Source organism: Fistularia commersonii, chromosome 20, assembly GCF_037954325.1.
Source record: "Fistularia commersonii isolate RoL2024-O1a breed Wild chromosome 20, RoL_Fcom_v1.0, whole genome shotgun sequence".
NCBI classification, from domain to species: Eukaryota; Metazoa; Chordata; class Actinopteri; order Syngnathiformes; family Fistulariidae; genus Fistularia; species Fistularia commersonii.
Window position 1 is genome coordinate 8,818,538 of NC_141303.1, and position 15,167 is coordinate 8,833,704.

Below are 15,167 nucleotides of genomic sequence, written 5' to 3' on the forward strand. Positions count from 1 at the left end.
GAATGAGTTTGTTAAAGTTAATCTAAAAATAAATGTTTCGAAATGCAATGGCTGTGGCTGAGACCAAAAATGTCGAATTTTAATACATATCTGGACTTTTATGAGACAGGAAGGGAAGAATGTGTGATAGTAAAAAAATTTTTGTCACAAAAGGCGTGTTCTATGTCACCGGCTCGTGAAGTTCTCCACTTTTAGAAAGATAAACTGTTCTACTTTTAGGAAATAGACGCATTTCTCTTGGCTCTCTCAACTATCAATTCATAGAAGCACTAATAAACCTCCTGAAAAAGGCAGTTTCGTGACTCAATAAAAGTACTGTTATTGTCATGTTCCTGTGTGCATCCTTCCTATTGTTTTCCCTTTTAGAAACAAGTATCTGTAACTAAAGAGTGATTTCTGCCTTAAAAGTCTACATATGAACAACTACTCACATTAGCCCAAGCAATCTCAGCATCAATTTCTGCTGGCATTTCTCCACAGCTGTTCTTCTGCTGGAGCTGAGCTTCACTCAAGGTCAACCACTCCTGCAGGTTGCCACTCTCCTTCTGAAACTTCTGCGACAGAGACAAAGCTTTTTCCAAGTCCTGCTTGCCCTCAGTTACCTGTGGAGGGAGGACGAGGAGACACCATTTAATAGTGTCAGAGATGCTGAGGGTTCCCGCTCACCAAGCATGTGCTGCGGCATGTGAAACACTGAATGAAAACGTTAGCTTCGGCTACCTGCGCCCCCAGATCATTGTAAAGTAGCTTTAGAGCAGTGAGCTGTTCATCCATGGCCTTGGGATTCTCCGTCTGCTGTTTCTGCACAATCTGCCGACCTGTTTTTATCACCGTCTCCACCTCCAGCTTCACTTCACTTAGTAATTTGTAAAGTTTCTATTCAGAAAAAAAGAGGGGAATTCAGCTCACAATTGTGCATTCCATATACATCGCATTGATTAAAATGTCAGAAAATTTGTTGTTGAATTATAACTTGTACACAAAGAGTTCTTACCATACAGCCACTCAGATGGGACTGGATTTTGTCTGGCTCGATATCCCTGACTTCGAGAACAGGCAGCTCGGCTTTGGCACCATCAAGGACCTTCTTACAGTCCAACATACGCTGTTCAAAATTAGCAGGCTTCTGGAAAAGCTGGTACTTAGTAGAGATCTCCCTCAGCTTCCTCTATAATAATCAAATTTAATTAGTTTCCAAAGGAAGACCCATATATCACAATGCAGATGAAATTTCCAATATGAAAACAATAGCAATGAAATAATGGAAGAAGCCTTTTCGAAAGAGACCGTGTAGTGCCTGGCAGTGTCCAAAAGGGGTCAGGCTTACCTGCAGCTGGTCCAACATGGTCCCACCTTTGGCAGCTTTGCTGTCAGTGGTTGGCTGAGGTAAATTGGCTACGTTCCTTTTTCTCATATCCTCCACTGTTACTTCGTGGGCCGTAATCTCGGCTCCTATGGCCTGAAGATAAAGAGGGGGTACAATATTGTGGGTTTTGAGGGATATGAAACCAAATATAAATCAAAAAATTCTGTGTTGGATCTTATCCAGATGTTCACCCTGACCCGAGGGAGTGGGTCATGCTTATCTAGTGTACCTGTGCCTCCTGTGGAAGCTGGAACGCGTCAATACGGTCAGTAAGGTAAGATGTAAGGGTGTGGTCAAGCTGGCTCAAAGACTCTTGCAGTGTTTGAAGAGCCTGATCATTTTCCCTCAGTGTCTGGAGCTTCTGCTCAAGGCCAATCTGCTTGTTCACTGCCTGCAGGGTGGAAGGACGGGAAAAGCAAAGGGAGCTTGAAATCCACGGCAGACAGGTCTCCGATTGACTGATTAAAAAATGTGAATGCCTTATTTAAATTACTTATTTTCTGGATTATGAAACAAATAACTACAATCATAACGGAAACAAATCATCGTCTATCAGATGAAAGAAGGCATTTCATTTTCTCACATTTTCACAATGTTCAATGTTAGAAAACAATAAAATAAAAGAACAGAAATAAGAATATACACTGCTCAAAAAAATACAGGGAACACTTAAAAAACACATCCTAGATCTAAATGAATGAAATATTCTTATGAAATACTTTGCTCTTTAAAAATCACACAAAAATGATCAGTGGAAATCAATTGTATCAACCCATGGAGGTCTGGATAAGAATCACACTCAAAATTAAAGTGTAAAAACAAACTCCAGGCTGATCCAACTTTGATGTAATGTCCTTAAAACAAGTCAAAATAAATCTGTGTTGCTTCCTGAGTGGACACTATGATTTCACAGAAGTGTGATTGACTTGGAGTTACATTGTGTTGTTCAAGTGTTCCCTTTATTTTTTTGAGCAGTATTTTATAGCTATTATAGAGCCATTTCAAAATTGTAAAAATATTAGGGGTAAAAAGTGTAAAAATTCTGAAAATAAATGCAATTGTCACGACTTTTTTTCTACATTAGAAACTCATTACGCCAAACACACAAATACAAAGTGCTGACCTGGTGGTTGAGTTGCTCGTAGCGGGAATTGAAGGCCTCTAGTTTTTCGCTTATGAGTTCATCCAGAATACCCCCATCTATAAGCGTCTGACCCAACTCTCTGATTTGCGTCCGATTGTCCCCGGGGTGGCGGAGCACACTCTCCAAACACTGGCAAAGGAAGAAGACTCAGCATCAGAGAACCAAAATACAGAGTCGGTAAAAATGAAAAAGAAGCACAAGAACAAAATGGGAGTTTGACCCGTTGAAATTTCATCAAAACAATAAAACAATACACTGAGGAGCATCCTCGATGAGCAACGTCAATCGCTTCAGTTCCAAATCCTTAGAATCAAAATCATGACGATAAACAGAAATCAAGACAAGAAATAAAAACCCAGGGAACTAACCTCAAGGAGGAACGAGACTTTACTGAAAGTCAATTAATAAAAGCTGCGCGGATGTTCCTGAAAGAATCAAATACTGCGCAAAGAAACGGAGTGCTGATTTAGAAATAATATGCTGGGCGTGACGGATACAGGCGAAATGAAAAACTGAACCCGAAGCCCTGGACAAATGAGCGAGATGCTTGTCAAGTGACAGCACAGTCAATGTTCATGTGAGGTCATTAAATATGATTTTCCTTCCCAGAGGTAATGGACAGAACAGTGACTGACATCCCTCTCCTGAGGGTGTAGAGGCCTGATTTTGGTAATTAAAGTGGATAAGAATAAGGAAGGGGAGACGAGAGGGGGGGGTTGAAGAGTTAAGTGAAAAGAAGAGTAACATCAAAAAATAATGCCCCGAAACACAAGGACAAAGTAAAACAAGGAGAACATTAACTCGCAGGGTCTTCAGTTCCTTTGTCACTGTGCAATGTTACAGAAGCAGCACTGTGATTAAACTGACTGTGACAGAGACGCTGCAGGCAGGGAAGCTACAGATATAGCTACATAAAACAGAGAGCAGGAGAATTTTGGAACCTTGTCAGAAACAACCTTGTCAACAGAGCCACTGTTAATTATTATATTCTCTAAGTAACACGGTTGGACGTACTTTGCAAGATGAATAATGGATATAATTCAACTTTTTTCACAGACTAAATGCACATGGGATAACCTTTTGAGTTTTGACATAAATAAGCCTGTTTAAAAGTCAATCCATATTTTGATGGCTGTTCAGCATGTGATTATAAAATGTGTAAAAATACAAGTTCCCTTACCTTCTATGATAATAAATTATTGGAGTAGGAAAAACCTTAGGAGCAAAATAAGAGGTATATTACCTCAAGAGCTTCATTGACAGCCTCACCGCTCTCTGGTAAGTTTTCAGAAGCTTGGACCTTTTCTTCCAGAGTGTTGAGCCAACATTGCTCCATGTCAAGGTATTGAAGCAACTCCATCCAGCAGGACCAAACTTCCTGTTCACACAGAAAGAAAAAGAAATCAGAAACACATATATTGTATATATAAAAAAATAGAGATAAAAAATCCCCCTCTGCTACATCTGGGCAGCACTGTGTCTCCTTCGAGCTCAGATCCTCAGATCCAGCTGAAAGATGTATAGTGACTGTGCAATCTCAGCTCTCCGGTGTTAAGGTCTCCACAATTCATTTGCAAAAGGGAGTACAGACATTCAACTGAGGATGAGAAAAAACGAATTGTTTTCTTGAGGGAGACCAACATTATCATTCACCTCGAGAGTGTGGCACTTGCTCTTGAAGCGGTCGCAGAGCTTGTGGTAGTTGGCTAGAACCCCATCTAACTGTGAGGTCAACTCCTGACCACTGTTCCCCACAGGAGATGAGGCTCTGGACACCAGCAGGTGAATGCTGTCTTTCAGGATTTTCACCTTCACCTCCTTCTGTAATACATCCTCTTTAGCCCTCTGTCAGACAAGAGGATGGTTAAGTGGATAATGAGTACAGTAGAATAACAGTGAAATACATGCAATTGAGGAAATAAAATGTTTCAATCATTTGCTATGAAAAAGAATCACTTCATGTTCTAGGAGTTTCCCTTTTTGAAATGACCCCCTTCAGTCAGTCTCCAACCGTACCTTCATCTCTTCGAGTGATGCTTCCAGCTCCTCTGGACTTTTGTATTCAAAATCCCTCATTAGAAACTCCTCATCGACTTGTGTCATCCACTCCTGCATCTCGGCCAGGTCTTTTCTAAGATTCACCTGCTTCTCCTGACTCTCGGCCAGACGCTCCTGATGGCTCAGAAGCTGGAGAGAAAAATACACTATCAAATAAATTACTAGATCATCTGAGCCTGGACTAGGGGTGGGCAAACCTTTTGGCTCAGGGGCCGCATTTACTTTTAAACTTTTACAGACGGGCCGGGTCACCACAAGATGCGATACACATTCGGCAGACATGACCAGTGTCTGAAATTTGCTTTGAGATTAAAACCAGATTGGTTTTGAAGGGTCTGACATTTGCTTGCATTTGATGCACAAACCGGTTTTCCCCTTGTTGCCTCATGTCCAGCTCCTTCATGTGTCAGTGTGTCCACAGTAAAGGCTAAATCACAAAGCCAATCTGTATCATTCAGCTCAGGAAAATTCTCGAGTAGCTCCAAAAATGAAATAATCTACTGTTTGAGCTCCCCCATTCATTGATCCAATCATTCACATCAAGTATGAATTCTGTACCAATCTTTGGCGGGCCGGATTAAAAAGACCAACGGGCCGGATGTGGCCCGCGGGCCGTAGTTTGCCCACCCCTTGCCTGGACAGTGAATGATTAAGAGGTGGCACGTCTCTACTCGTACACGTTTAAAAATCAAAGCAACAGAAGTTGTTCAACCATTAAATAATGTTTGGTGAAGAGTGCGCATTTTTGGGATACAAAATGAATCTGATGACAAATGAAGCAAAGATTTAAGTCAATACAATTGATGATAAAAATGCAGCCCCAAGGGGACATGAGGCAGAGGTCTCCTTGAGCTGGTCCCATGCCCAGACAAACCCAGAGGGTTGTGACAGGAGGAGTTGAATGATACTACCGCCATGATTTTTTTATCACTGCACACACATTTAGCGAGTGGAAAAACTTGACCCAAACATAAAAAAAAAGCATGAAATCAAATATTTTCCTCGCCTGTTTGGAGAACATGTCCCATTTGCTGCGCCAATCGTCCAACTTATCCTGCCCCCACCTGTTCAGGCCAGGGACTGCAGCTGCCTGCACAGCACTGACATTGTCTTCTATTGTCTTCAGTGAACCCTCCACTGACTCCATCTCATTCACATACTCCTTCACAGAAGAATTACGAGGGAAAAAAGTCACATTAAATTATGTAAAAATTACAACGATCAACGGTAATGTTGAAAAAATGTTTCCATCTCTTACCTTGCACTGGCTAATCTCTTCCTGGAGACTCTCTATGTCACCCAATCCTGTCGTATCACGAGACATCAGCTCCTGAACAGCATCCAACCAACGTTCCACTTCTCGCGAGTGTACCTAATGGAGACATTTAAAAAAACACCATAGATACTGTGACCATTTTCAACAAAACTCCGAAAAGACAGCAGATTTTCACATTTACCTGATTGTCTTTCATACTACCCAGGATGCACTGGAGTGTGCCAAGTTCTTCACGCGCCTTGGAGGATAGCTTACTCCATCTTTGTTGCTCTGCAGGATCAAAGGCTTGCTGTGTTTGTTCAATCTCAAGACACAAGCCCTAGGGTGAAAAAGTTAGAGATTAAAAAAATATTTAGTAGATTTTAATCATATTAACCGACAAGCTGAAATTGACACTAAATTTACTCTCTCTTTACCTGAACAATATAATTTTCCCTTCAGGGATCAGCAAATCAAACTTCTCCATCTAACCCTATTCTCTCAACTAACTTCCCATCCTCTCTCACTATGTCCATGAATCTTCTCTTTGGTCTTCCTCTAGACCTCCTGCCTGGCAGCTCCAATTCCAGCATCTGTCTACCAATATATTCAATATCCCTACTCCGCACATGACCGGATCATCTCAGTCTGGCTTCTCTGATCTTCTCTCCAAAACATCTATCATGTGCTGTCCCTCTGATGGACTCATTCCTGATCCTGTCCATCCTCATCACTCCCATAGAGAATCAACATCTTCATCTCTGTGACCTCCAGCTCTGCTTCCTGTCTTTTTGTCATTATCAGTGCTTCTCGACCATACAGCATCGCTGGTCTCACCATTGTCTTTTATGCCTTTCCTTTCATTCTAGCTAACAGCTTTCTATCACATAGTACCCCGACACTTTTTCCACCCTTTCCAATCTTTCCACACTCACCGCTGCTCTGGACTGCTGACCTTAAGTACTTGAAATCCTCCAACTTCTTGATCTCCACTCCCTGTAGCCTCACCGTTCCACCCAGGTTCCTCTCATTCACACACATCTAATCTGTCTTGCTGCGACTAACCATTCCTCTCCTTTCCAGAGCATACCTCCACCTCTCAAGATTTTCCTCAACCTGTTCCATGCTTTCACTATAGATCACAATGTCATCTGCAAACATCATGGACCATGGAGATTCCTGTCTAACCTCATCCGTCAGCCTGTCCATCACCACTGCAAACAAGAAGAGGCACAGAGCTGATCCCTGATGGAGTCCCACCTCCACCTTGAACTTCTCTGTTACACCTACAGCACACACCCCCACTGTCTCACAGCAAGCATACAAAGAACCAAGGTGCAGTATTTCTTTTCATAGGTGCAATAATAATACTTGCTCCTTGCTTTCACATGTAAATTTAGTCCTAACAGGGCTAACTTCAGCCTTGACTAAATTCGCTCTTACTTGTTTAAATGTTTACATTTGTTCTTTGTTTTTTGTTTGTTTTTTTGTTTTGGTCTTCTACTTATTTTATAGCTTGAAACTGGACCTGGGTACTAATTTCGTGCCACAAACTGACTAAGGTGTGCTGGTGTGACAATAATAGTTCCTTGAATGCTTGAAGATGGTACTGAAAGACTAATTGCTGCTTTGTTGACCTTTTCAAGTGCTACAATTCTGCTTCACGGATGTGGAAGAAAGTAGGATACAGGCACTTAGCACTGTATTGCCTTGAAGACGCTTTCTCAACATGACTGAGATTGTACAAGTAGGGCACAGAAAAACACAAACACAAAGCCTTGCAGCAATCAATGCAGTGCTAGATTTGTCTAAATAATACCCAGACTCACACTTTGTTGTTGGGCTGGCACATGTACACAGGGTGAGGAAGGAGTTGTCAACAGAGGCCGGAATACGAGTGGCAATATTGGAATTACATAACTACTCAACCCAGTAATATCATTAGAAACTGTTACCAATTGATCTCCTGTTTCTTGAACAGTACTCCACACAGAGCTATGAGCAGCTCCACGCTACATGTATGGGCACGCTGCCCAGAATGTGCCTCATTCCCATCCCCTCCCCAGCACCAGACCCTATCAGCCACGATAACAAGAGCTGGGACCGAGCTGCATTCCACCAAAGGAAGAGACACACACCGACAAACAGAGCACATCTCAGAACTACACACAAAAACACAGACTGGGCATTTTCCTTCGACACGGGGGCCTGATAGACTTGATATGGAAGTAAGTGACTGTGAACGCGGTCCAACTGAGTGCTGGGAATAAAATGTCAGACTGAAATTTCCATTCACACTGATACACATTCAACCACATGCATGCAAACACACAATGACTGCTTGTTTGCACAGAGAAAGACAGATAAATACAGAGAAAAAGAGTCCTAAAGGAGTTTCATTCAATGGGGCCACATAGCCCAATACTGTCGTGTTGTGGTATGATATCTTAACCACTTTCAGAATTGTGTAAATCATTTCATTTTGAGCTGCACATGATGGCGAAGGAAATCTATGCATTTAACAAAATTACTTTCTTGTATTGCTTAAGGGGAAATGTATTTATTATTTATTAAACCTAAGCACTCACTAATTGATATAGCATTAACACAACAAACATCATAATATTGTGCTGTATGGCGTGACTGTTCATTTCAACGTAATAATAAGTCCCACTACTTGGGAGGTGAACTGAGCTCTGTCATCAAAGAAAATTAAACAAGAGGTTCTTGTTTGATACAAATGCATATTAAGCATCTATGAGTTTATAAGGGTGAAATAAAATACTTTTTTCAATATGATGCCCTACATACCTGAGCCAGCTTCACTGCCCCCTCAGTGGTAGCAAGGTCTAGTATTTCTTCTCTCAGAGTGGCCAGCCGGGCCTCAAGACTCTCCACTGGGCTTGGGCTCTTCTGTTTGGCCTCAATACTGGCCAAGGCTGAAAGATGATGAGGGGGAAGGCAGAAACAGGAAGAAAAGATGTATGAAAAAAAAAAAAAAAAAAACTGTCCAGAGACCAAAAACTATGGAGAAGCTGCATTTTCCCACCACAGGGGGGCAGTGTACTGGTCTGAGATTTCACCCGTGTGAATGAGTGTGCATATGATGGTTTTCCATGCTGTAAGAGGATCCCAGATGTTTGACCGCATGTTTATCAAATGTTGAAAAGTGCTGTCTTAACCAACTCCTATGAATAATTCATGACATATGACTCTTTGAATACACTATAAGGCTAAACTTAAGCTACCACCTGACCCTTATAAAAACCTTAAGGAGACTAATAACAGCTCAGAAGTCCCCATTTGAGACTACTCTAACCTCATTTATTCTGATGATAATATTTCTTTCCTTTTATCCATTTACTCTTAATCTTCATGATTCTCCTGTCCTCTTGAGTGTCAAGCATTTTAATTACCAGGTGATTTAATGCTTACATAATCTCGCTATGTATATGTAGACAAGAGGCAAGACAGAGTGCAACTGGGAGCAAGAAGGAGAAACGCAGTCAGGGGCCCTGGTGAGAAGCACACTGCCCTAAAACAGAAACAAAATGGGTTCCCTTGGCGGTCATCCAAATCCCCAGTCATAAAAGCTCAAGAGACAACGACAGACGCATGCACTCACGAACACCTATGTTCGGGGTTTGAAAGAAAGTCACCCATTACAAATTCATATTTGGTCAAGAGCAGCAACGATCGTTTGAAAAAGGAAATCACATTCAAGACGGCATCACATCCAAGTCATGCTGTCAAGTGAAGGCAGGGGCCTGCAAAGTTATGATTTCAAACCAAATGGTCCACATCAACAGTTTGTTAGGCTTACGGAGGTCATAAGGCAAATACCCATTCCTTTTGGGTCATCAAGGATTCCTATAATGACTGATAAACAATTTACACAAACTGGTGAGAAGGTTCATGCTTAATATGAAGTACATCTGCAAACCAGGACCAATCAGAGGAAGAGAAAATAAGTTATAAAGTAAGACAAAATACTGGATTCTGAATTGAGAATGGCTTGGCAAAGAACTTCAATATAGTTGAACAGGAGTACCGTTGTCAATCGTTTGTTGTTTACGCTGAAGCTGCTGCAGTGTAGAAGCATGATGTGCTGAGACCACCACCCTGTTGTCTTTCAAAGAAGGCATCGCTCCAAGTGATTCCACATCTGTGCAAAGCTGCTCCAGTTTCAGATTCAGGGCAGTGACCTGAACCACTCGGGACTACACACAGAGCAAACAGAGAGAGGTCATGTATTTGAATGCTACTCATAACGAGGGAAAACTGTTTATTCTTCCCATCTTCTTCCCAGATAGTTTGCCTTCATTTTGTCCCAGATACTTAAACTGGATTTTGATGCATAACGAATAAACTACACTTCCTGCTTCATACCTAAAATTTGAATTAGTCAATCAATGAAGTAACCTAAAATATATGCAGCAATAATTTCATGGCATTAAAATAATTTGAAACATAATGTGAATATTGTGCAGCATTTACTTCAAAACTAAATACATTTAGGACTAAAGTAGAAATACTTAGAATCAATAAGCACAGCCAAAATATGTTAAATGGAAAAGATTCAAAATTGTGTGAACTGTATAGAATTGATATACTGACAAGGAATAAAAGCATTTCTGAAATCTGTTCTAGAACTGTAAACCTTGTCCACAGTAAAACAAAGTCTTTACTTTTGGCACGTCTGCTGTCAATGGCAATAATTAAATGTGAAAGAACTATAAGACAACAATTAAACATTTTGGGTCGAAGACCGCGTAGAAACTGGCTCTTACCTGAAATTCTTCACTCAGACTTCTGAGCTGTGTATCATCACACTTCTCCAAACCCGGGATTGAGTGTAACCACTGGTCCTGTTCCTCTAGGAGATGGTCTAGGTCGGTCAGTTCTGCAGAAAGTGCCATGAACTGGTTCTGGGTGTGAACTCGGTCGCGGGCTGCCTGCAGCTCCCTTGCACACACATCCTTCTCAGTTTGGATCAGGTCTATTTCTGCCCTGACTGATTCCACTTGGATTCCCTCTGTTGAAATTGCAGATGAAACACTTCTTCAGTACAATTTTGTATGTTTAGATGTGACCCAGTGTGTATTATGGGGTTACGTTGAAGAAACACAGAGAACGCTAAAAGTCCATCGGACACATCCAAGAAAATAGACGATAAATGAGAGACGAGTAAATATGGGGGAATTTTGGAAAATGTAACAGATAAATTCTCAATATATTCCAATTTAGCTTTGCTGCTCTACTACTCCTTGTTTCCAGCGGATCCGTGTAAACACACACACATGGTCCAGAGCGACCCCTCATTTAGTTTTTGAGTTTTTATGAGAAGCAAGTAGCCTACTGAGATGATAGTCTTTTACTGCTCTATCCACATTAAGACAACAACATTAAAAAACTAAGAAAACAAAAATAGAATGTAGACTTGTAAATATCCAGACAATGCTAAGCAGCTGTGAAAAGGTATTTAAACATCCAGAAGGTTCATAATTTTATCAGGAATGGAAGAACTCTGGCATAGCCAGGAATCATTAAGTGTCTTTGAGACAAAACAAATGGGATGAACAAAATGTGGATGGCTGTCTTCAAAATAATCCTTTCATTGTAATGTTGCAGCCAGTGGTGACACTAACTCCCTGTACCTCTCTCAAGTTGATCCATCAAAACTCGTCCTTCCTTTGTCACTTCATCGATGGTGGATTTCTTCGACGTGAGTTCCAACTCCAAAGCCTTGAGTGATCAATACATGTTTAAGATGCAGTTTTCAAATCTGTTTCTCAATGTCTAATGAAAATAATACAAGGCTCTAAAATCAGCCTTTACCTTTAACCTTTCCTTCAGGTCTTGGGTCTGAGGTGAAACCTCAGGATGGGCGGAGGCTAGTGCCTGAGTTGATGCTTTCCATGCTTGAATCCAGCTCACTAGCTCAGAAATCTTAATTTCAAACCTGTGTGAACAGCACCACACATACAGATTAACTGATCAAACTGTCTCTTTAATTCTTACAGATTTCAGGAGCAGGAAGGTAACATTTCTGTGCTGCAGTTCTTACGCTTGCCTGACTTCTGCGTCCGTCTCCACCAGTCTTTTCTTTGGAGGAGCAGGTGAGGCCAACTCCTGATCAGTAATAGAAGCTGCAGACACAACAGCTGTATTCAGGATGGCCTGCTCTTCCATTTGACTCATTCCAGCATCAGTCGCAGCTTCCATGACCTGATCAGGAAGTTAGATCACAAATAACAGCAATTGGAGACTTTTGTGGATAATGGACCAAGGATTTATTTTTTATTTGTCCTTCTCTAAAAGTATCGTATTATATACATACAGTATATATATTTTTTTTTTTGTTTGTTTGTTTTTTGTTTGTTGTTTTTTTTGTTGTTTTTTTTCCTCATACTGTAAATAACTTTGAAAATGTGATGAAACAAGCAGCCTTTCTTAGAAACTGGATAACCGAATGGTCCCCTTGGAGAGGAAGATGAGACGTTTCATGCCCTTCATGTACGGAAGACATTTACAGACCCTCTTCCCACTTCCCTCTTAATTTTTAATATTAATTCGTCATGTATATTTTTAGAGGAATAGTTCATTACATATACAGATTTTTTTATAATTTACCTGTTAACCTCCTTTAAAATAAAAGAAAGGAAACATTTTGACTTAAGTGTTACTTCTCCGTTATACTGGTCCCCTTGACATCAAATTAGGCCGTATGTGGCCCCCGGACTAAAATGAGTTTTACACCCCTGCTCTATAGCAATCTTTAACCAGCTACTGTAGTAGAATGTTCTACAGAAACAGAAAACTTATATTCGGGGAACCGTCAGCTTCAAAGAACCCACAATTCCACTATTTCCTATACTATTTTCTATTTTTGTTTGATTCTGACAGAAACAACAAACACATGTAATTTTTACCAGGGTAAGTTATATTTAACAAGGGGAGAAAACAGTAAAAGTATTATGCATACCTGGAAGGAGTAGTCCTCCAATTTCTGCCCTAGGCTGTCCCATCTATGTGCTAGCTCCTCTGTGTCAGCCGCAATTATGGCTCCCACCTCCGCATTCTGTACTAAGGATACCACATCCTGTCCCGCATCAGAGAGCTTCCCAAGAATTATCTTCTTCTTCTCCACATCTTCTTTGAGAATCTAGATGAGTGAACAAAACACAGATTAATGCATTTGTATGAAAATGCAAGAAAAAATGCACTGAATGCAAAAACAGGGACAACCAGCTGCTGCCACTCAACTTACTGCTAATTGCCGCAGATTAGTGTTCATTTCACTTGAATCCTTAAAGTTGCTGGTCTGTACTTGATTTAATGCTTCCTCTTTTTCTTGCAGCCATGCTCTGAAAAAACTCTGGAAAAGGGAGAATGAAACATTGTTGACATGAAATTTTTTGAATTGTGTAAAACAGGTACTGACAGCATCTACATAATGCAATGCATCAAACTTCCTGTACAACATTAAACTGTCCAAAAATGACTGCTATCCTTTGAGATTGAGTGAGTGAATATTGTGAACAAGCTAAAAAAAGCCCACTCATTATTGTCAGGTTTATATGACATCTAGGTAATTAATTAATTAAGATTAATTAAGATGTGGGTAATTTCTTGCAAATTTCTGCATCAAATTAGCACAATTTTAGGTGCTTTCATGCCCATTTCTACATGCCATTGTTCCATTTTGAAATATATTAAATGGGTATGCAAATGGTCCAGACAATAGCAATTGGGAAAAGAATGCAAATGAAAAAATGACTAAATTAATGTATTTTTGACAAAAGACTAAGGCTGTTTCAGCCAATTTGTTTGGTCATTTTCTTAACTAATTTTGTAATAAAAGAAAAAAAAAACCTATAACAGGTTTTCCTTTATCATTCAAAAGAGGTCATGTCCTGGGCCCAACCTTGGAAAATCAAGTCTTACCTGATCTGAAAGAAGCTCCTGCCACACCATAAGGATTTCCTGCAGTTTGTGCCATCTCTCTTCAGTCCATCTACACACAGCGGCCCAGCGCTCACCCAAAGACTTAATTTAGAATGTGGAGAAAAACAGTTATGCAGTCAGGGAGGTTTACAAATTGCCAAATCAACTTGAAAATTTCTGCAACAAAGAAATGTGATTGATAAACTAATCATCAGCAACATCACTAAATTAGTCAGGTAAACAAAAACAGAAAAAAAAAAATCAAAAGGCAGCATCATTTATCACTCGATGGAGAAACAAACTCAACCAAGCAATTTCAGGCAGACAACATACTTGTAGTTGCTCCTCAAGAGCAGCAGTGGCGCTCTCACCGCTGTTTTCATCCACCACGACCACCATGTGTGTGAGTGAGTTCACTTTCACCTGCTCCACCTCCAGGTCATTTTGAAGCTCCTGAGCAGAAAAATTCAAAATATGACATTTGCATGATTGCATATAATGGATAAGTGGTAAATAGCCAAATTATCTTTGAGGGAAAAAAACAAAGTCAATTATCTCACTGATAGATACCTGCCGGGAGACACTTACATGTTACATGATCAATAAATGCTTGGAAATACTTATAAACAGAATTAACTCAAGGAGCATGCTGGTAAATTAACAAATTGAAATGTTAATTTCAAGCCGACCACTTTAAAACAAAATGTTGGAATTGGAAAACTTCAAATAAAGTGCATTATTATTTATTATTAAGTGTATTTACTTTGTGCTGTTCAATCTGTTCCTTGAACAGCTCAAGGTCTTTTGCAACCAACTCCATTTCTATTTTTTGGATTCGCTCTTCCGTTAGTGTCAGCCAGTCAGAAAGCTGCTGTAACTGCTGCTGTTGAAGATCCATTAGAACTTCGTGAAGCCTGAGGGAGAAAAAGAAACCATCAGACAGACAAACAGAACAAAGGCATCATAGAAAGACTTGTCACTTCAGTAAGTTGGTTAAGCTATTAGTTCTAAGTCACTGAAGTGTCTAAAGGAGACAATAACTGAAGAGAGAGATTAAAAAAAAAGAAAGACGTGGACACAAAAGCACTTCAATTAAATAGTCAGGGTCAGGAAATATGTGCGTGTGCGCACGAGCCAGTGTGCACATGCACATGTTCCTATCATCATGAACCTTAATAACACAAACTGAGTGTCAGGCTTGGAAGGTTCAATGATTATCACAGGCTATCTTCTCATGTCAAGCAGTCCTGAATATTCTTCATACTTAAAATCCATACACGTCAGTCCTGACAATAATTATCATAAATTGCTCAATTTATGGTCATGATGTGTGGCCATAATGAACAAAGTAAACAGTTTGAAAAGTCTTTGCTTGCTGTCGGGACATGACGTACACC

The 15,167-nt window shown here is 40.4% G+C and overlaps 1 protein-coding gene across 5 annotated transcripts in view; it reads right to left on the reverse strand.

Annotated features, from left to right (window-relative positions):
- The window catches only part of utrn (utrophin), a 176,227-nt gene that overhangs the window by 126,390 nt on the left and 34,670 nt on the right, over window positions 1–15,167 (reverse strand). For all 5 annotated transcript variants that reach the window (XM_086167542.1, XM_086167540.1, XM_086167541.1 and 2 more), the window contains exons 12-34: window positions 14,534–14,684; window positions 14,104–14,223; window positions 13,771–13,872; window positions 13,094–13,201; window positions 12,809–12,988; window positions 11,891–12,051; window positions 11,662–11,785; window positions 11,481–11,568; window positions 10,614–10,858; window positions 9,875–10,043; window positions 8,635–8,762; window positions 6,026–6,163; window positions 5,827–5,940; window positions 5,575–5,730; window positions 4,527–4,697; window positions 4,164–4,355; window positions 3,754–3,888; window positions 2,490–2,639; window positions 1,596–1,757; window positions 1,328–1,459; window positions 995–1,168; window positions 721–876; window positions 432–602 (exon numbers count right to left, since the gene is read on the reverse strand). In XM_086167542.1, coding sequence (XP_086023668.1) covers window positions 432–602; window positions 721–876; window positions 995–1,168; window positions 1,328–1,459; window positions 1,596–1,757; window positions 2,490–2,639; window positions 3,754–3,888; window positions 4,164–4,355; window positions 4,527–4,697; window positions 5,575–5,730; window positions 5,827–5,940; window positions 6,026–6,163; window positions 8,635–8,762; window positions 9,875–10,043; window positions 10,614–10,858; window positions 11,481–11,568; window positions 11,662–11,785; window positions 11,891–12,051; window positions 12,809–12,988; window positions 13,094–13,201; window positions 13,771–13,872; window positions 14,104–14,223; window positions 14,534–14,684 — 3,427 coding nt within the window. The remainder of the gene's footprint in view (window positions 1–431; window positions 603–720; window positions 877–994; window positions 1,169–1,327; window positions 1,460–1,595; window positions 1,758–2,489; window positions 2,640–3,753; window positions 3,889–4,163; window positions 4,356–4,526; window positions 4,698–5,574; window positions 5,731–5,826; window positions 5,941–6,025; window positions 6,164–8,634; window positions 8,763–9,874; window positions 10,044–10,613; window positions 10,859–11,480; window positions 11,569–11,661; window positions 11,786–11,890; window positions 12,052–12,808; window positions 12,989–13,093; window positions 13,202–13,770; window positions 13,873–14,103; window positions 14,224–14,533; window positions 14,685–15,167) is intronic.